The following is a 22,060-nucleotide window of genomic DNA, read 5'->3' on the forward strand; positions in this document are numbered from 1 at the left end:
CTTTGTCAGTGGCTTCTCGCTGTGATAGCCTGGATCAGTCCAGTGGGATTTGTGGAGGATAAAATGGCACTGGCACAGGTTTCTCTCTGAATTCTTCAGTTTTCTAATCAGTTCTGCTGAGACAGTCTTGCTCCCAGTGCAAGAGTACTGAGGCAAATGGTCATGTGGTATGAAACAGAATTAACAACCTCAGAATCCTATTTATTAGCCAGACACTGGCATCAGTACTCATTTTCATAACTGTCAGTGTCAGCACATACAATTAATTTGTAATTTAACTATTTTGCAACTTGAAAATATTTATAGTTTAAAAGTTGTTTACTTGTACAGAATACTGTGTTGCATGTATTAACTTAAGGACTGAAACTTATGCAGATTTTCTCAGCTATTCTCACTATTTATTTAAATCACTGTAGGTAGTATACCGAGTTGAAAAGAAGTAAAATTGTATGAATATCATATATAATAAACATTTGCAGAGTCCTTATTTGCTATAATATTTCATGGGTAGAGTGTGGAAGGAGAAATACATTCTTTTGGGGATACCACAAAACTCTTCCAACTACTCCAAATGTCAGGGGTGTAAACTGGATGGACAGATACTGTGTCCTCTTCCATTTCAGAGTTCTGCCTTGACTGCATTCTAGCAAAGATAAAAGTATTTTGCTAATTTCAACTAATGTGGCAGATCTTGCTTATGAACAATTCAAGGAGGAAATAAGATGACTTGAAGAGGTGAAACCATTGTCAGAATTACTCATTGACAGAGATTAAGGACATTAAACTCATATTAAAAGGAAGGGATGTTACCTTAAGTCAGTTCAAGTAATATGAAATAATTTATACTTCATATGTGCAACATCTACTCACAGCAATTATTTTTATTCTAAAATAGCCTTTATCATCTGAATTATTAACAATGTAGGCAATCCCAGAAATCCTTACAAACCTTGTGATAATCAACTGTTCCTAGGAACATAATTCTTTAAAAATTAAGTAACATTGGCACACAGAACTCAAAATGTTATTGTGCACAATGCTATCGAATACATTCTACTTCAAGGATAAATATACAAACATTAACAGCAGCACTAATCATCATTCTCAAACTAATAAGTTTAACACAAATCCTTAATCTTCTGATTCTTTCCAAGTTTTTGGGCGAGGTGCAGTAAGGGTCCAATCATGACGTGCCATACGAACATTCCCATACTTTCGCAAGGGAGCACCTTTTGGTATAAACTGCCAGCCTTCCTCTAGCGACACTTTCTTCGCAACAGCCAAAGCACCCAAAATCAAAGAACCAGTAAAGCCGGCCAAAATGCTCTTCCTCCAAGCACCAAACACTCCTCCTGCTACACAACCTCCAAGAAAGTAATTTAGCTTGTCATCTTTATGTCTCGCGGAAGTAGCAATGCAAGTTGTAGCTGTAAACGCTGCTGCCATTCCAATAAATGGAAAGGTAAAATGCGCAAATCTTGCAACAGTTGGGTAAAAACCTTGGGTACGTGAAAATAAACGTACATCGACCACAGAAACAATTACCCCAGATACAGCAGCAATCCTTGCTGTATATAACAGCTTTTTAAAACAATCTTCTCCGTCTGGTGTATCGTAATAACTGTATCCCATTTTTAATTGCCTGTGATACCAGAGCACTATATCTTTAACAGACTTTGGTCCTGTTTCTAAATTAACTCCAGCAAAGTAACACTACATCGCCATTACTGCCGCATCGATAATGAATATCGATTCCTGTTGCCAGTGCATGCTTGGAATCCTGAACTTAGAATTAAACTTCCCAACCAATAGGAAGAAATACATGATGTATATACTAGCTTACAGCATTACGTTTCGTATTTGTCCTTGTCAAGATACATCTTCTCGTCGCGGACTTGCAGAAATTGGAACTGCTGCCATCTATTAGAGAATCATAAAGACTTATAGGAAGGATAAATAACCCAGACTTCATCTAGGAGGAATTCTACGCTGTCAGATGTCCATGCTTAGTAGAACTGGATAGTCATACAGTAAAACCCCTCAAGTTGGACACCGCTTTATATTGGACACTTTTAATTGGAACCGGCGAATATCCTATAATTTTACATGTCCACAATACACTATATCTTGGACATCCCTTTTTCCTGGAACTTGAACACCCCTTTTGTTGTAAGTTGGACAGGTTCATGCACATAACTTCGAAGCTTTTCAGGGAAACTTTTTCAGTTACATATTTTGTTATTTTGAATTTCTGACTGATTAATGCCTCCTCTCTGGAGGATTATCTTATAACATTGAACCCATCACTGGAATGCATTGCAAGTGTTTAACTGTTCTTTTGCTGAACTCTTAACTGGACTACAGTATTGCAAAAGACACAGTTTTAACTCCATCAGTACTGGACTTACATTTGAGTTCAGACTGTGTTAACAGAAATGGAATTTTTCTTTTTGCGATGGGGAAGCGAAAATTGGTGGAATCAACTTTCGAAAATGTTATTGAGACTGGGGTGTAATGTGCAATGCATGGGAGTGGGCTTCAAAAGATTATTATTAATACTGTTGTCATTAATTCTTAATTCAAGTAAGCCTACAGCAGTTAGTGTATGTAAGTAAATAGACTATATTGTCATTAGACCATAATCTGATTTTTCTATCTTGGCCACCTCTATAACTTGGACACATTTTCATGGAACCCCAAGTGTCCAACTTAGAGAGGTTTTACTGTATATTGCTTGGTGAGTGTCCAATCACAGATTTATTGTTGTGTTGGAATTGATGGAAAGATGATCATGCATAGTGAGCAGTAGTAAGTATTCAGAAGAAAGCGATCATAGCCTGTTTTAAGAAACTTCCTTGCCATTCGTTTGAAATATCTAAGGATACACGGAAACCTCAGGGATGCTGCTGTTCAGTCCATGTCCGACACCTGCACATCCCGAATGTAATAGATCTAATAAAATCCAGCCCTGAAGGCACAGCACCCTTTCTTATCGACTCGCGAATGGTAAAGTTTTCAGTGAGGATAATTTATTGAAATTTCACGGCATTTTATTAAAAGATGCCATTAACTATTTATTACATATTACCTAATCATTTTCTTTTAGCAAAATCAGTCTTTAGTGAGATATTTGGCACTTCTCTTGCTTCAGTAGTCTTTTAACAACAGGTTAAATTAAGTTTATGTGATTCCATGTATCATGTAAACCGTCGATATTTTTTTATCATTGTTATCACCTTTCTCTCTTGTATCAGAAAAAAATACGCATACAGTAATTACGTGCGAGTTCCTGCCCTAATATATTCTTAATGAATGACATTTGAGGTTTGATTTACTGTTGACATTTGCATCGGAGTGTCATCTGAGTTGTATTGCCTTGTAGTATTGTACGTGGTTACCATTGTTTCGGAAGAACATAATTTACATGTCAACAGGCAAAGTTTTCCAACCGGAACCATTGCTCTGAAATAAAATAAGAGTTAGGTACTATTAGCTCATTGAAGTTATTTGAATTTGTGATCTTAATTTTGTTTTATTTGTGTAATATGTAGCGTAAAACTGGATGAGGGCAAAAAATTTGCACATTTGTATGAATGTATGAAACGCGCTGGAAATAGTCTGCAGACAAAGAACCTCAGTTCCCACTTGCATGTAGACATATTTTCTTCACATATATTGATTTCTATCTCCACAATTGCATTACTGCCACATCAACTGCACTTAATCTTGGTTTCACGATACCGCAACCAATTTCAGATTTCCGATTACCGTTTCCTCTTCTGTAATCTATCCAACTTCAAAGATTTAATATGAATTTGAGAACGTACTTCGCTGTCGCGGCGGTTGGGATCAATTGTGGCGATAGTGAGTCGTAGGTATCGTAGCTGTCGCCATATTGGAATCGTATCTGAGTCGAATTGTTTGTCTGTACAGGGAGTAGTCTGACGTTAAAAGCTGAATAAGTTCAGGTAAGTTTTTGTAAATTGCTGTCTGTGTAATAATTTTCATTTTTAAAAGACATTACATTCGGTCGTTTTGTGTTTGTAGGAGCAGTATCAACTTTGGTTTTTTCTCACATGGAGCTGTTTCACTCGTTCGATAATTTAATGTATGAAGGGCTGTTCTGTATCATTAATACATTGATTTATCACATTATGACGGGATTGAACACAGCAGGTTTATTTTTAATACCTTCCTTTGGAAGACATTAACATTAGCTGAAAATATATGGTCCATTGTTTAATAAGTTGCACAAAGGAAGGAGTACCGTTTTTCGTATCAGAATACAGACTCGTAGTTGGGATGTACGTTGGGTGTGGCATATAATACGTCGTGAACATTTTTGGCAACATTGATTTTATTTACTGTTTTATCTCTGAACTTGGAGTGTTTTAAAGTAAGAAATAATAATTATTACCGAATATAATAAGTAAAATTGAGGTTATAATGTAGCAAGAAAAATATGAAGGCCACAGTGAATCTTAATACAGTATTCTGTTAGTTTGCAAAAGGCCTGGCCAACGTAACATTGATGAATGTACAATAAAGTATTTCATTTTCTATCTGAACCTGTATTAACATGATGTATGTGTTTGAACACTAGGAGAGAAAAATTGAGTGTGTTTTTATGTGCATGTGTATTGAATGAAGCACAATGATTCATTTACAGGTTGATTGGAAAGTCGCACAACCCATTCTTGTCACTTGTTCTTTGTCAAAAATTAAACTACCTTCAAATCAGAAAAAAAATTCAGTGACTTTCATAGAGTAACAGAGTTTGATGATTATCGTCTAACCAGTATGGTTACTGCCATGCATGCGTCTGGTGTCATAGAAGCAGTTTATCATTTGAGATATCATCTATTTCTTTAGCACATGAGAATCAGGAAATTATCCATGATCTCATTCTAGCAATTTATGTAAGAATGAGATTCCAGGTAGTATTTAACAATGATCATTTCTTGCATATGTGAAAAAGGCATTCTTACATTTCAATTGTTTGGAGACAACTGACAAATTGTTATGAGCAGGTTACAATGTGACATGATCTGCATGGGCTTTTGTATAAAAAAGTAAATCTGTCTAACTATACGCCATGTGTGCGCTTGGGGGGGGGGAGCTATAGCTCCTACTTATTCTTGACCTCAGCACTAGATAGGGTTGAGTGGTCAGTATCACACCCCAGCCGTGCTTTACCCCCAGGAAAGGACCCCGGAACCCAGTTGTGTAGTATTATAATTTGTTCAAAATTACTTCAGCTTATTGCTTATAGAGTAGTAGTAGAAATCTACTATAAAAATTTGTGATTAGTCATCGTCAAAAAATGACGTCATCAACAATGTCAACTATAAACAAAATCGGCATTGTTGTGGAACACAACAATGCCGAGTAAACAAATAACGCTTCACAACAAAGAAATCAAAAACTATCAAGCCAGTCGCATTATCACTGCTCCAGAAGCAGCACATCGCCTCCGAACAGCGACATAAAACTATTTAAGAAATGAAGAAACGTGAAAGAAGACGTTCCCAACACCGACAAGTTAATCTGATACTAATAATAATATTCATCCAATAAGAAACTAAACTAACCCCCCGAAGGGGGTTAGTTTAGTGTCTTACTCGAGATTTTAAGACGCAATCAACTCCCCCCCCCGAAGGAGGGGTTGGTGCGTATTAAACAAATGACCAACCCCTCGAAGGGGGGTTGGTCAGTTGTTTTAACCACCATTCGGGGGGTAGTTTAGTTTCTTACTCAAGGGTTAAAACACTTGAATGAGACACTAAACTAACTCTTCCGAAGGGGGGGGTTGGTTGCGTTTTAAACACTTGACCCCCGAAGGGGAGTTAGTTTAGCGTGTTTCTTAAGATTTCAAAACGCAACTAACCCCCTAGAAGGGGGGGGTAGGTCAATTGTTTTAACCCTCAATTTGGGGAGTTTAGTTTATATTCTTACACAAGATTGGTTGCGTTTTACAAACTCCGAAAGGAGCGCCCTGCTCTAGTTTAGGCTAAATTGTCTACCTTTACTCTGGTTGGAAGTTGCCAGTTACTCAGACAATTGTTGAGAGTTGTTGCTTTATTTTAGGTGGAATGTGTGTAGATTGTTAGGCGGTATTTAAGATCTGTAAAGCAGAGTTAAGTTGGAATCTTGAATGTCCTCAAATTGCAGAATGATTTTTCATATCACTGCTTGTCAAGTTGTTTTTCATCTTAGCTTTGCTTTGGTATTGGAATATTAAAAAGTCAAAATTTGTTATGCCATTACTTGTCTCATGGTTTGCTTCATGAGCTAGTTTGACACTGCTGGCTATTATCAAGTCATTTACTAACAAGAAACAATGAATTGAAGGCTAGTGTTTGTCTTCAGAGGGGAAAAGCTACTTCACGTGCCACATGCAGCGTTCCCTTTAATGTGTGTACGTATGTGCGACGTACATCAATACTCAAAATTTTTGTTATTAAAATTTTGTTTTAATTTTAATATTCTGTGCTGTCTTATTTATGTTGCTCCTGTATAATGTTTGAGTTCAGCTGAAGTAGTAATATAGATCAAAGTTAAATAAGAGAGAGGTATGTGAAAGTGTTAGGAGCAATTGGTGTTGGTACATGCGCAGTGCTTCGTAAAGCTAGGTACCTTGTCGGTGTATCAGCGACAGATTTTTGTTGCATAGGAGTTGAGAACTGCACATGCCCTAGATGTCCTTATAAACCATTTCATTAAAATCATGTCCAAGTGCTGTTATCTGAAAATTTGCCATTTTGGCTTATGATACATTACTGAAATTATTGATTCAGTACATTATGGGTTTTTTCTGTTATCTTTATGTTTTCCTACATGCATTTTTGCCCAGTTTCATTTCACATATGACTGCATTAGGTGGAAAATAGGCAAAGCTGATGGAATCAGTGATTAATAATTAATGTTTGTGTTGAATGTGGTTTGCCTTAACTGTGATAACTGTGACATGAAGGTAATTAAAAAAGGAACTTTTTTTCAGGTTGTTAGAAGAACTGGGAACAAACTGATTCTGTGAGTACAATTGGAAATATAGTTGACCCGTATTCATGTAGAAGTTTGTAGCTTATAGTATAGTGTGGTGGACGTACATGTCAGTTGGTTGTAATCTGGAATAAAGTCCCAGGTTTAGTGGGTTTGCAGTACACATGTTAGTCGGTAAACCTGAAGGGAAAAGGTCATTTGGGAGATGATTGTCTAGCATTTTTAATAAATTGCTGTTAGTTTCAGTAAGGCTTTGGGTGTTGAAAGATTGTGAATCCTGGATACAGAGGTTTCTTATAATGAATGGTGATTCATCTCATGCATATTTGGGCTGTAACATTCTTTTCCTTTCCAGAACAACTTACAGTGCCTAAGTAAAGAAAAGCTAGGAAAAGCCACTTTGAGTTGGTGAAACAGTTCTTCCCAAAGAAATTCATTGTTATCAATATACTACTGAACAAGTTTTTAATAGTTTTAATGGAGAGGTTAATTATTGTCTTGCTTGCAGTGTAAACTTTAGAAGACTTCGTTTGAGGTTGGTTGGTCAAACCATTTATGGAGATGTGACTTAAAGCAGTCATAAATATTAATGGACTTGAGTTACTTGGATTGTAAATACACGTTTTGATCCAACATTTATTGATTTGATAATTTTTCTATTATGTAATAGGCCTAAATGACGGCATTTCATATTACAGCTTCTGGACATGATTTTACTAAATAGATGTATGTGGACGTCTAAACTCGTGTTTTGGAGAGAACCTTCCACTTCATTATAAACTAATTAGCATTTGATAAATACACTTTGCGTGTCCAAGTATGTCAGCTGTAAGAGTATAGGTATAATGCGTGAGAACGGCCTGTCGAAGCCACAGGGAAATTGAAAATAATACAGGAGTTACAACTGATAAATATAATTTCAGGGAAACTGTAAAATACAAATTCAAATCAGTATGAAAATATTTATACTTGATGGTGTATGGTTTAGGGGTTTATTATAAAAAACTCCCCTAACTCGTATGTATTTATGCACCAACATTGTTAATATAATATGAGCCAGGATAGCTCAGTCAGTATAGTGACTAGCTACGGGCTGGACGACCAGGGTTCTATCCCCGACGGGGCAGATTATTTTTCCTCTAGCCTCTGCGTCCAGACCGGCTCTGGGGCCAACCCAGCCTCCTCTACAATGGGTACAGGGGTCCTTTCCGGGGGTAAAGCCGGCCCGGGCTTGATGCTGACCACTCACCCCCATCTAGTGCCGAGGTCAAGAAAGGGAGGAGCTATACCTCCACTCCCCCCAAGCGCCTACATGGCGTATAGTGGGACAAACTTTACTTTTATTGTTGTTATAGTAGAACAACTCAGAACTACCTCATCCCTAATTAGAGAAATGCCTGAATACATTCGGTTTGTAATTTATTGATTTTGATAGGAATTTTATGCTAAAAGAATAATGATGGCTGACCATATCATGAAGTTCTTAAGGGCCTACTGATTGATTCATTCTTACGTAAGTGTACATTCTTATAAAGTACGAAGATGGACATTTTCCAGAGAAGTCTGAGTCATACATGTGTGTACATTGCCGTCTTAATAGGAACTTTTGCTGTACTACTAAGTGTTCACTTGGGTTGTCGAGTGTTTCCGATGAGAGCTCTTGGGCACAGTTTGATGAAAGTCGTCCAGGTATTTGAACCGATTCCCATTCCATGTAAAAAAAAAAAACCCCACTAACTTCACATATTCATATCAAAGTATTGTCAGCTTTGACTGAATGATAAGACCCTTTGATCGTTAGTTTCATTATATGTTTTGTATGTATGTACATGTAAATAAAACTGAATCTTCCGTGGTTGACAAAACTGGATATAAATGGAAAACCGCTGATGCATGAAATACGCAATTTTCGAAACTACGCTTAGCGAAGTATCACAGTACATTGACCAAATTGAACCCCATTTTAAATAACGCTGATCATTTATTTGTTTTTTGCACGAAGTGCACATATTAGCAGGCTTTAAATGACAAAACATTATGTTCTGCAGCATTATTCGAAACGTATTTTGTGTGTATATTTTTTTTAACGAAATACAAGGTAAGGGAGTGAATGTGTTTGGGTCAGTAGTTTTGTCGACAGTTCTCTGCTTTTGTGTTTGCTGTCGGAGACTGGATAACACAGTCTACTATCGACGCTGTGGACTGGATAGTCGGGATTCGAATTACGACAAGGCCAGATTTTTCTGTTCACTTTCGTACCCGCTGTGAGGCCCGATGCACTGGGTATCGTGTACTCTTTCCCCGGAAATAAAGCAGCCGAAGCTAAGAGCGGAGCTGTACCTTAGCTCCCTCATACGCCTCGAAACCACCAAGAATGTATTTTGAAACGACTGGTTTCGTGTATTGTTAAGTTGTCTTGGCGCACTCTGAGGCAACTTTCCTGAGCCAGTTTATCCCACAAATTATGCGTACGTTTCTTATTTCCACCTGTTAAGGGACGAGGAGATTAATAAAACAAGACGGCTGTCTGGGCGTGACTGGCGATCGACTCGGTGGCGTGTGTCCCCCGCGGTAAACAAAGCGTTGCCAGGACTACTGTTGCCATCACAAAGGAAATGACGGACAGTAGCGATCGTTGCCATTTACAGTCGCGTCCATTTCTGTAATTTAGGTCACGGGTGTTGCCTTGGGGCAAAGAAGCGATATTGTATTTTATGATACTGCAGTCTGTTTCTTTGAGCAACGAAATAAAATGTTGATTCTTTGCCACGTTACCACCTTTTTTAGTTGTCATCATTTCCTTTCTTTGGATTCAAGAATTTACAGTCTCCCACTACACTTGCTCGTATTTTAGAGTTCCAAAAGAGTAGTTTGGTAATTGGAACAATTTTCTGAGGTTGTGTGCTGCACCTCACCCTGATTAAATATTATACAGCTCCTGATTTTCTTGGAGCTGGTTAGGAAAATGCCATTGGAAACTCCCGTAATTGAATTTTGACTCCGTGTCATCATCAACAGTGTCAACATAACGTCTGTTCGAATGTCACCTGGGGTAGGTGCAACATGAATGATTTGTGCGGCGAAAAAAAATATGTATATCGGCCCTTTCATAAATTAATCGTGGACCCACATATAATTAGTCGTCCCAAAGTGACCAAACTTATATGCTGTAATGTACAGTTTTATTTGAAATTTGCGTTAACATTTGTGTGGTGACGTCATAAACACGTGCTGTTAATAAAATATACAAGATCAGAATAATCGGAACTCTGATGGCCCATATCAACCGGAACAGTTCGACCCTCGAACACTTGCTATCTCTAAGTTATGCGACACGTTTATAATTGTTTCACTGCGACGAGAATAAGAGAATAGTAACTTATTTCCACTAAGCACTTCCTCAACGTCTTTCGAATTTCGTTGCGTAATGGTTTATCACAAAGTGATACCCCTTTCCGTCGTTCGGTTTTTCTTGAACTGTGTAAGGGTCAGACGATAATTAATGGGGTTTAAATCGTGAAACTGCATGTAAATGAGTGGGATCTTTTATTCCGCGTTCCTTTACTGACCACAAAGCATTTTGGATGGTTCTGGGATGGTACGCCATCGTTCTGGATGTGGTAGAGAAGACAGACGGTGGTCTAGCGGTTAGAACGCTGGCCTTGTAATCCTGGGGTCTCGGGTTCGATTCCCGGCGGTGCCCGAATTTATAACTTGTGTTGGGCAAGGCCGTGGTCTAGGCAACACGGAGTTTTCCTCCGGGGGCTTCCCCGGTTTCAATTACTCCATTCACACACAGAAGAAGGCAATGGCAAACCACTTCTGGATCATCTGCCATGAACGTATATGAACAGGTCCCAGTCCGAGAAAAGGATGGAAGGATCCTGTTCATATGGACCTGTCGTCACACAGAGCACTAAATAAAATAGACCTAGACATAGAGGGGTACATGTTAAAATGAAATTTAAAATTAAACAGTTCGCCGTGAAAACCTCAACTCGTACTGAGGATGTTAACAGTTTCCATTACATAAGTTGCGAACTAATCGAAAGCGCATCTTAGTAGGGGTTGTTATTATTATAATATTGGTTACGCAACCCGCAGGCACGTGGTGTTTTTCAACTGAAAGGTTCCATACCGGCTGATGACCTGTTTGCGTGCGTGAAGTCAAAGTTTGCCTGGTCTCCAGGGCGACCGCCTATCACAACCCCTTTCTGTCTGCGGCCATAGCTTGTTGTACATTGCATGAAACTATACCCCCACCCCACCCCCACCCATCAAGTCGTCCTCGCCCACCCATACATCTTTTATGATCGACTCCTCATGAAAAATTTAGAAAACAAATGAACGTATAATGGCGCAAGTCTTAAATCCCTCCTCCCCCCTTTCCTCTTTTATTATCGACCAGATATCGACAACTGGACACTGATTCTCGTGGATAGAGAAGCTAGCAATAGTTTTTACCCCGGATGAATTTGTGTGTATTGTAAAGTTTTATATACGAATACCTTTTGAAGATGATTTATGAATGCTCAGGTAGCATAATTGACATCAGAATTATGTATGCAAAAATTCATAATACATTGTCTGGGGATCAACCACAGGTTTGTTTAATTATTTAATGACACTTGGTCTCATGCATAGATTGTTTAACGGCGAATGAAATGATGCGGACGGAAGCGACCCGGACATATTTTTATAGAACCCCGAGGCTATCTTAGATAGTATGAGGAAAGTAATTTAAAATTATTGTCGGACCGTGTAGGAAGGAACCTTTTCCTCTGCAATGCGAGATAGTTAATTGACAAGGTGGCTGTTCGGTTTTGCTGTTTGTGTGTGTGGAAAATCGACCAGCGTTTTGGCTGAACACTAGCATCATTCAGTCCAGTCATGAGGATTGAAGATGTCAGATGTAGTGCATTGTTTTAAAAATGATATTAAAAATCTCCTTACGAACAATCGTCATAGTCGCTGGAAAGTGTGTATTATTAAGTGTTCCAGCGATTTGTATTAAATTAACTTATGAACATGTTACGTACGCATGTCCGGCCTTCCGTGTTTCTTCTCCGTAACCACCCAGTGGATTTTGATTAAATTTCGTATTCAGATCTCCACTGAAAGTTGTTGGACGAATTAATATTTCCCGTATGATTCTCATGCATTCTTTTACGCAAAGCTTAAATCTGTTTCTACACTTCATAAAAAAATATTTAATTGTAAATAAATTTGCATATGCGACGTAAAATTTGTTTTCATATGCGTCTTTTTGATTAGTTGTGGGTTTGTGTTGACGGTAAATGAGTTTCCGCTCCAGGAACGCATTTATTAATACAAGTTTCTTCCACTGTTGACCGCATTTATATGTGCCTTAATATTTTAACGTGACCCTGAGTCCGAAAGCGTATTCTGTAATGCCGTTGGTGTATTTTTCGCTCATCTAGCTCTTGAAATTGCGCCTAAATTAGAACACCGAAGGAGTTGGTGGTGAAATTTCCGGTATGATGAACGTTTTCTGCGGGAAGCCCCCCCCCCATGTTGAATACTCGCAAGCCATAGTAACTAGTTAAAATTTAAACCATCTCGAGCTATTGGTACTACACTTTAAATAAAAGTTTTGGTATAAATGTAATGTTTAAAAAAAATTAACTCCATAGAGTAGAGTCTTTAAGAAGCTGGTAGTCGCACAGATGACCAAGAAATTCCCTGTATTTTATAGAAATATCGCCCTTTTTCACAAGAACCTGCCACTTGTCCATATCCAGGGTCTCATCTCCCTGATGATGGAGGCACGTATCTCAGAAATTGTAACACGAAGTGAACTAGCATCCCAGTGGCTGTAACCTCACAGTCGCGACAATGATTCCTCATTAGTGGTGCACCATCACAGCTCAATTAAATATTTGTATTAATTGTATTTATGAGATAGTATAGCTGGGTCATATTGTGATATTAATTAAAATAATTATTATTATTAAAATAATTATTATTACATCGGAACATTCACAGTGAATGTTCCGATGTAAATCGAATGCTCGATATGGAACATAAGATGATATTTTAATCATTTTAATTATCTTATCCTACTATTTTAATGTGATTTGACGGTAAACATATATAATAATTATTTTAATTGTATTTAGTCTGTTTTACGTCCCGCGTGGCCAACGAAATTCTGTCTCGCGTGAACGCCTCGTGAAGTTGTCGATAGAAAACGGTAGCAGTATTTCTACCTAAAACGTGCCCAGGAAAGAACTGGGCCCTGTTGAATTTTATGTCCCATGATTTTAAGACTTAATTGTTTACTGGTTCCGGTTCAGCAGAATTATGCAATTCGATTTCCGTTTCAAAGCCCTGGTTGTTTGTCTTCATAACGAAGATGTTTTAGACGTAATTGAATTTAAGTAATTATATATTGAATAAGCATCGCATATAGCAGACAGGGTGTGGTCTTAGAGCTTGGGGGCTGGAATCCCTAATAGCCTGTACCGTGTTACGAGTACTTATTAATGCATTTTCTGTACGACTGTTAATTTGGTGACTTGCCTTCCCGCGTGTGACTAAGATAGAACAAGGGGCGTAGTTCCTTGCTGAAGGGGGCTTTTCCCACGTTTATGCTTGTTAGAAGTTGTCATTTTACATTGAAAATGTGTGGTTTGCATTTTTAAAATTGGTTCGATAAGTCTCACGTGACTTCGAATCAATATATTGATCGCTTTGTTCTTTCAAATGTTCATGAAGGAAGTTCCTTGTCTAATTAATTATTTACAAAAACAGAATTTCTTGGTCTTGACTTTTCCAAATTTGTATTTGTCTACTGTTAAATGTACGTACATCCCACACCGTATTTTTCCAAATTATGTTCCACGGAATTACCTTGTCGTGGTGGTGGGGCTTGAGTACCTCAGTGACCCCAAGAGCTATGCTGGCGGTAGCATTGCTACTGGTAGGGCCTCCCTAGCCAGATTGGTCGAGGGGGAGAGGTCAGACTAAGACGGGTACCCTGGTCCTCCAGGTTGGGGGTTGGTCGCAAGGCTAACAACCTTGCATCGTAAAAAAGAATAAAGTTGAGAATAATTTGATGAATGAAGCCGGACTGTCCTCACGAAGACGAACATTAGCTAGGAACAAGGATAAGAATTTGGTACTACATATTGGAACATGGAATGTGCGCACTCTGCTACAAGTAGGAGCGATGAATGGTATAGCTGATGAAATTATAAAATATAGAATGGAAATTGTCGCTATACAAGAAATTAGATGGAAAAATAAGGGAGTAATAAATAAGGCAAACTTCTCCATATATTATTCTGGGAAAGACGATAGGCAAGGAGAATGTGGAGTAGGATTTATTGTTACCAGGCAAATGCGTAAGGCTGTGCTGGCCTTTACGCCAGTAAGTGAAAGAATATGTACACTTAGAGTAAAAGGGAAACTCCATAATATAACACTTGTTAATGTCTATGCACCAACCGAGGGGACAGAAGAGGTGGCAGTAGATGGTTTCTATGATGAATTGCAGTCTGTATGTGATAACATTTCGAAACATGACATGATAATAGTACTTGGTGATTATAATTCAAAGCTTGGGAAAGAAGAAGTCTATGTCAAACTATTTGGAAGGAATAGTCTACATGAAGAAACCAATAATAATGGCCTAAGGGTAGCACAATTTGCAGCTGCAAATAATTTAAGGGTCATGAGCACATACTTCCCAAGGAAAGATATTCATAAGGGTACTTGGAAAATTCCTGGAACAAATAATTTTAATCAAATAGATCATATATTGGTATCTAGGAGATGGGCGACAGATGTAGAAAATGTGCGCACATTCCGAGGGGCAAATTCTGACTCGGACCATTATTTAGTTGGGTTTAGAATGAAGCAAAAAATATGTATGGTTATGAAAGGGAAAATGGAAAGAATTAAAAGGTGGAATGTAGACAAATTAGAAGATAGGGGTACAGTACAGGAGTATCAATGTAATTTAAACTTAGAATTACAAAAGATAGAAAAAGGGCCTGATATTGAAGATGAATGGAACTGCATAAAGAATGCCATTTTAAATACAGCACATATAACTGTTGGAGAGACAAGAAGATCAAGAAATGAAGATTGCTGTGATGATGAATGTAGATTTGTCGTGGAATAGAAGATGCAAGCTAGAATGAAATATTTACAAAGAAATACGAGAGCTAATAGAAATCTTTATAATGAAAAACGGATATTGGCCACCAGAATATGTAGAAAGAAGAAAAGAGAAATGTTAGGAAGAAAGATCGACAGTATGATAGAACACCATCGTAGAAATGAAAGTAGAAAATTTCACAAGGAGCTTAAAGAAGTAACACAAGAATACAGACCGAAAGCTGTAGCATGTAAAGATAGTCAAGGAAATCTATTGACAGAGAACCGTGATATTGTTAATAGATGGAAAGAGTATTTTAATGGTATCCTGAACGGAAATATAATTGAGACAGGGCAGCCAACATATTATACTGTGGATAATTACATTGAAGATCCTACGTTTGAAGAAGTGCAAAAAGTAATCAAATGTCTGAAAAATGGTAAAGCACCCGGAAGTGATGGGATTACTGCTGAACTACTAAAAAAGGGGGGAGTCAAGTTATGGGAGAGAATACATTATCTGATATTGTTGATCTGGAAAGAAGAAAAGATTCCAGAGGAATGGACCCTAGGAGTAATACAACCTATACATAAAAAAGGAGATAAAATGGAGTGTACCAATTATAGAGGAATTACACTTCTGAATGTACGAGTAATATATAAAATCTTGTCAAGTACTCTATATAATAGATTGGTTGTATATGTAGAAGAGATGTTAGGAGAGTATCAGTGTGGCTTTAGAGCAGATAGATCAACGATAGACCAGATATTTGTATTGAGGCAGATTCAAGAGAAAGCCTATGAATATAACATTGACTTAAATCATTTATATGTGGACTTCAGACAAGCATTTGATAGTCTCAATAGGGACCAAATGTTAAATGATATTCTCCTATTAGGGATACCATCTAAATACATCAGGCTCATCAGAGCGACGTTGAAAGACTCCAAGGCTGTAGTAAGAGTAGATGGTGAGCTAACTAAACCATTTAATGTCAATATGGGAGTTAGACAAGGAGATGCTCTCTCGACAATGCTCTTTAACCTGACGCTGGAAGCATCTATTCGGAAACTTGAGATCTCAGGACATATAGGCATCAAATCAATACACGTGAGTGCATATGCAGATGATCTAGCTATTATTAGCAGGAATAAAGCTGCACTGGAAGAAACAGTATTAAAATTGATAGAAGAAACAGAATTAAGGGGGCTAAAAATAAATGAATCGAAAACAAAATATATGAAAGTTACAAGAGCAGCAAGAAATGTCACAAATAAATTGAGAATAGGACATTATAATTTTGAACATGTGCAGAATTTTAATTACCTGGGTTCACAGATTAATACTATAAATTCAGTAACTAATGAAATTAAAGCACGTATTGTGAATGGTACTAGATGTTACTATGCCTATCAGAATTTAATGAAGTCTAAAATACTGGGGAGGGGACTTAAACTGAGAATCTATAAAGTTCTGATAAGACCAGTAGTCACATATGGATGTGAAGCCTGGACATTAACTAGCTTTGATGAGCAACAACTTAGAATATTTGAACGCAAAATATTGCGGAAAATCTATGGTCCAATACAGAATAGTGATGGCTCCTGGAGAATTAGGATGAATCATGAACTAGATTGTATCATACAGGGAGCAGATATCGTGAGGCTAATCAAAAGCAAAAGGTTAGCCTGGCTTGGCCATGTTGCAAGAATGGAAGGAAACAGGGTGACTAGAAGAGTGATGGAATGGAGACCGATGGGAAGAAGGATGAGAGGGAGACCACGGAAACGATGGATAGACGACGTGGAGGAGGATGTGAGGACGATGGGAGTAAGGGGATGGAGAAGAATTGTGGATGATAGGACAGAATGGAAAAAATTCATCAAACAAGCTAAGACCCACACAGGGTTATAACGCTATAAGAAGAAGAAGATGTTCCACGGAATTCTTAGGAGTTACGATTCAATTTCTGTACTGGCGGTCATCGACAGTAATATCAGTCTGAAGGGCAAAGTTTTGTTAAAATTACTGCCGTTAGTGCAAAGATCACGTGTCTCTGGCGCTATCTAGCCACAGGCTGACGTTTCTTTTTCAAGTTCGTGAAGGATTAGATAGGAATACATAATTTATTTCATATGACAAAGTCGCGCCCGCGGATCCGTGACGCGGTGCTTAGGCACTGGAATTTGCTAAAGCTTTTTTACGTAAGTTCACGCGAACCCCCCCCCCCTCCCCCTTTTCCCCTACTCTTACACAAAAGCCACCCCAGTTTTCATAAAAAGGGAAGATCTTGTTGCTTAGCAACGGGAAATGGAAAACACATTAGGCAATAAAATGTATTGAACCGTGACGTGTTGTAATATTTCTACAGAAATTAGAAGCCGTCATTAATTTCCTGATACGTACAGATTAATTCCTAACCACTAATGCAGACTATTACCGACACCGCAAAAGTAAACTTAGGAAACATGAAAAGTGACACACTTCGATTTCTGTTCTTCATTTGTTCGCTCTGCTGAAGGGTCGATCGTGGCATTTGTCTGGAGGGACTGGAACGAAACACGAATGACGGGATAACCGGTCTCCTGGCAAGAATTCGAACCTTGTTCCTTCTGAACAGGAAAGACTGATTCTCATTACTACGAGGTGCGATCGGAAGGTTTCCAGACTGCGCCTATAAAAACCCGTACACTTATCTCAGGTATTAAATTCATCCATCACCCTCGAAGTAGTTCCCCTGGGAGTGAACACAACGATCCCAGCGCCGCTGCCAAGCCTGGAAGCATCCCTGGAAATCTTTCTTTGTCGTTGTGTTCACTCCCAGGGGAACTACTTCGAGGGTGATGGATGAATTTATTACCTGAGATAAGTGTACGGGTTTTTTTTTTATACGCGCAGTCTGGAAACTTTCCGATCGCACCTCGTACACTGGCCGTTTTCCATGAATTGGAAAGTAAGTACGTTTATAATACTTTGAGGAAATTCCAGCCCCTAGTAGCTTCGAAAAATTTAAAGACGAGGCATTGACTCTGATGTTGTTGAAGGTGGCAATGCGAAAGTGACGAGATTTTATTTTTTGTTTTATTTTATTGGCAGCCTAGTAGAGGCTCAGGAGGACACCGTATCGACCTCACTTTGTACGATTGCCACCATAAACTTCTGCAGTGTCGTTTCAGAATTGAGTTCCGACTCTACTTTTTAAACTGAAAGCGTTTTGAAACTGCTTTTACAGAATGTTGTTTTCTGGGTTGTTGCGCTGTGTCAAGAGGTCCTTGCTGCCTCCATCCTCAGGGCCTGATGATGGCAGCAAGTACCTCTGAAACGTTGGTAAACGTTTACCAGACTACAACCATCTTTTTACTCGCCGTCGTGAGCATCTCAGACCCTAAATAAGATGTAATTTTACTCCAGATTACGCGATCCATGGGTTTCGTTCCAACGTAAGGGAGTAATTTAACTTTAAATTTTAATTCTAATGCAAGAAGTATATTTGCGATGCGCTACGTTTTGGACATTGGCTCTAGCCCCATGTTCAGTGCGGTCTCTGTACAGAGGCTGTGTCCGTCTAACACCAGGTTTTTGCCTTGTGATCCCGTTCGTGTTTTTTTTTAGTCTCGGAACTAGGCAATCCCGGAGCTTCCAAAGGGTCGAAGCGAATAAAATGGTTAATGTGAGCGCCCGTCCCTATCGTGGGGCGTCGTCTCCTGCGATTGCTGTTCCAGGGGTGTGCCCCCTGGCTTTTCTCCCGTGTCTAGTTCACTGGGGCTTTCAGAGTTAATTGGTTTGCCATTTCTGGGCTTTGACACATCAGAGAACCAACCAAGACGAGCGGCACTGTTTACAATGACCTTGACCATACGTGGGGCTAGCCCAACTTTGGGACTTGTACCCCAAATGGGAAAACCCCCCAGGTATTTTTACCTCAGTCTTGCTGCTAACCTCTGCAGATTTACAAACCTAGGCTTTCCCAGCATTCTTGTTTACTGAGCCAAGACCCCCAGGACTTAACTGTTTTAGGGTCTCGGGGTCTTTGCACCCTTTTCCCCGAGGTTTAAAAGTTGATAGCTTTGCAGTTACTGGGGTTGGTCTCCACTAGGCATCCACCGATAGCCGGCAGTTTATATTTTAAAATTGTATTCATTTTTGTGAACGATTTAATAGCGCTCGAAACAGACTTTCTTACAGACGGTTATTACTTTGTCATTATTCACGGTGGTCTAGCGATCAGAACGCTGGCCTTGTAATCCTGGGGTCTCGGGTTCGATTCCCGGCGGTGCCCGAATTTATAACTTGTGTTGGGCAAGGCCGTGGTCTAGGCAACACGGAGTTTTCCTCCGTGGCATCCCAACAATTACTCCATTCACACACAGAAGAAGGCAATGGCAAACCACTTCTGGATCATCTGCCAAGAACGTATATGAACAGGTCCCAGTCCGAGAAAAGGATGGAAGGATCCTGTTCATATGGACCTGTCGTCAGAGAGAACACTAAATCGAGAACCATATTGTTCGACAACGACTCGTCTAATTCGCGCCAGTTAGGGCAGTTCTTGTTCTTGTTCTTCTTCTTCTTCACAGTTCTTGCGTAACAGGTACAAGTAACCGAGTCTTTACGTAACATGTTAGAAACAGCGGTTGGTTTCTGTTCGTCGCGTGGGCAGTGCCGCGAAGTCAGTCAAGGCGGAGGATCGATGTTGAGCACGGCCCTTTGCGTGATGGGACGGTTGAATTCGTGACGGGGCGCCGTAGTGACGCCACTCGGTGGGGGTACCCACTGTGTGCTTCTCTCTGTACGGCTGTCGAAATAGGTTTAGCACAGTATCGACGGGATTCTGCCTTGAAAGTGGTAGAAATCTTATCTTGTCTCGTCTCTGGTGGAATATATTTGAAATTTGAATAGTGAGTCTGGCTACTGTTTGCAATATTTGTTTTAATGCCCGGCAACGTCTTTTTAAGTCTCAGCTTTCGATCAAACGTTTGTTTACGTTTAATTAGTATCGAAAAGACCCGTTCATAAATCGATAATTGTATCGCAGAAACATAAGACTTTGCGGTTTCTATGTAATGTGATTATTTTTAATGCCATTAACCACACTAAAAAGTTTATTTGGTAATTTACCGCAATTACGATCAAGCGTAGCATATTAAACCGGCGAGGCAGTTGGTCGCTTTTTTAAATAAGTAGGACATTTGCTTGTTCGCGTATAACTCGGGCCTCTGTGTGGTATTTACTTTAAATTGCGTCCATTGATTCAGTTTTTGGGGGCTTTTCCCCCTTTTTAATAAGAATTAACTATTACTTAATGTGTAAAGTTTTGTCTGCCAGAGGGGGGGGGGGTGTCTGTAATATTGATGTCCGACTTTGAAAAGGGACGGACAGACAGACACGTAATTAGCTAATAGGATTCTGAAAAAGGGATGAGGCTGGAATATAGTTTATATAGTTTTGTAGCGTTGGGTCTTTTTGGAAAGGGATAATTTTACGTTAGCAATTAACGAGTTCTCTCACAGTTATTGCGGTTTTAACCTGTTCTGTTGAACATTCGATAGGATGAGGGATTGACCAGCCACAATTACCAACGACATACAGACAGAGTAAGAAAGAATTTAGAGAAATTGAGTGGGTGGATATGTTTACTAGAGATTTTTCCTATAGCCAAAAATAATCAAATTTTAAAATATGAAATTTATGTGGTGAGGAGCCCATTGAGATTTTGATATATATATATACGAAATTCTACTGTTAGTGTTCACGAATTCACGTAACTGAATAAAAATGGCGGCAAATATCGTAACGGCAAACGGCACGCTTTTGTTGTGAGAGTGGGACTTCCCCGTTTGTTTCTCGTCGGAAAAAAAAACCCACCATTTTTCTTGTTCATTATTGATTTTACGTAGATATGTTTCGTAGTTACTGGATAATTTGAAAGTAACAATAAATGGGTCATAGTCGATAAATAAGCGATTACAGCGATTTGTTTGGAATTCGGCGAACAGTGTTGCCATGGAAACACATGCAAAACAATCAATTCCACCGCTATATTATACCGCCCGGCGTATATAGCATGATCGCTGTTTGAGCCTATCAGGAAGCGGGAAGAATTTTACCAGCCAATGGCCATTCTGTTTGACTTGAATGTGGTGGGGTCGTTGCAAGAGCTGTACGTGGCTTTAACTTAGAGGGTCCGTAGTATGTGGACTAGGGTTGGCGTCTTGTCTGCATTCTGCAGGTGTCTGCTGACACCATGGCCGCCTCTAGCTCTCTCCCTTCAGGTAAGGGCAACTCCGTAACTGGTAGCGGATGTACGTGAAAAGCAGATCACAGAACGTAACGTATTGGAAAGGAACGTACATGTTTAACCGCCGCCCTCATCCAAATTTATTTTTCATGTGTATTTGGTGCAAACTCAAATCATGCGATAGATCGAAACGAATTAAACAAACGAATAGCTACGGTATGGACTCGTTAGTTATCATTTGTTGACAGAACTTATCACCGCTTTATCGAGGCTAAAGTTTGTATCGTACAAAAATATTCGGAATAAAAGATTGAGATTTGGAAGAAACATTACTGTTTGTAATACACCAGTATTTTGTACTATGAGATATTTTATGTGGTTTAATTTGATATTAATGTAAAATAGGGCTTGTAGTGGACTAGTAACAAACCAAATGGTTTTTTAACGAAATTATTACACGCTTCAAGATCAAAATCTGCCAAAAGTATTAAATAAAAGCTGATATGGTGGAACGTTCTTGGATTTTGTTTTGTTTTGTTCAAGTACTTTAAGTAAATTAAATTGTTTAAATATATATCCAAAGTTAGTGTTGCAGCTGTGTCTACTTTTCTGTATGTTTTCAAATAGGAATCATCGCAGGTATCAAGTGGAGTTTACTTTTCAGCACATTTGTTCTGCTCGGATTTATGTTCTAG

At 38.9% G+C, this 22,060-nt stretch overlaps 2 protein-coding genes across 5 annotated transcripts in view; one reads left to right on the top strand and one right to left on the bottom strand.

Annotated features, from left to right (window-relative positions):
- Positions 1-850: 850 nt before the first annotated feature.
- On the bottom strand, positions 851-1,894 carry ND-B14.7 (NADH dehydrogenase (ubiquinone) B14.7 subunit). The gene has a single exon (XM_022065805.2). It carries the CDS (start codon positions 1,630-1,632, stop codon positions 1,132-1,134), a length of 501 nt encoding a protein of 166 aa, XP_021921497.1. The 5' UTR covers positions 1,633-1,894; the 3' UTR covers positions 851-1,131.
- A 1,926-nt stretch (positions 1,895-3,820) lies between these two features.
- HnRNP-K (Heterogeneous nuclear ribonucleoprotein K) overlaps positions 3,821-22,060 on the top strand; it is a 45,002-nt gene continuing 26,762 nt past the window's right edge. Inside the window, exons 1-2 of one of the 4 annotated variants that reach the window (XM_022065856.2) lie at positions 3,821-3,968; positions 7,001-7,032. The gene's annotated coding sequence lies outside the window, so the exon portion shown is untranslated. The other 3 variants (XM_022065857.2, XR_015533900.1, XM_022065858.2) reach the window with 3 other exon arrangements.

The sequence above is a fragment of the Zootermopsis nevadensis genome, unplaced genomic scaffold, assembly GCF_977971745.1.
Source record: "Zootermopsis nevadensis isolate Lab colony 2312 unplaced genomic scaffold, Znev_1.0 Znev_ptg000007l, whole genome shotgun sequence".
NCBI lineage: Eukaryota > Metazoa > Arthropoda > Insecta > Blattodea > Termopsidae > Zootermopsis > Zootermopsis nevadensis.

What these genes read in the sequence shown, in the direction of transcription:
- ND-B14.7 (XM_022065805.2), bottom strand. Translation starts at nt 1,632, where the DNA reads ATGGGATACAGTTATTACGATACACCAGACGGAGAAGATTGTTTTAAA.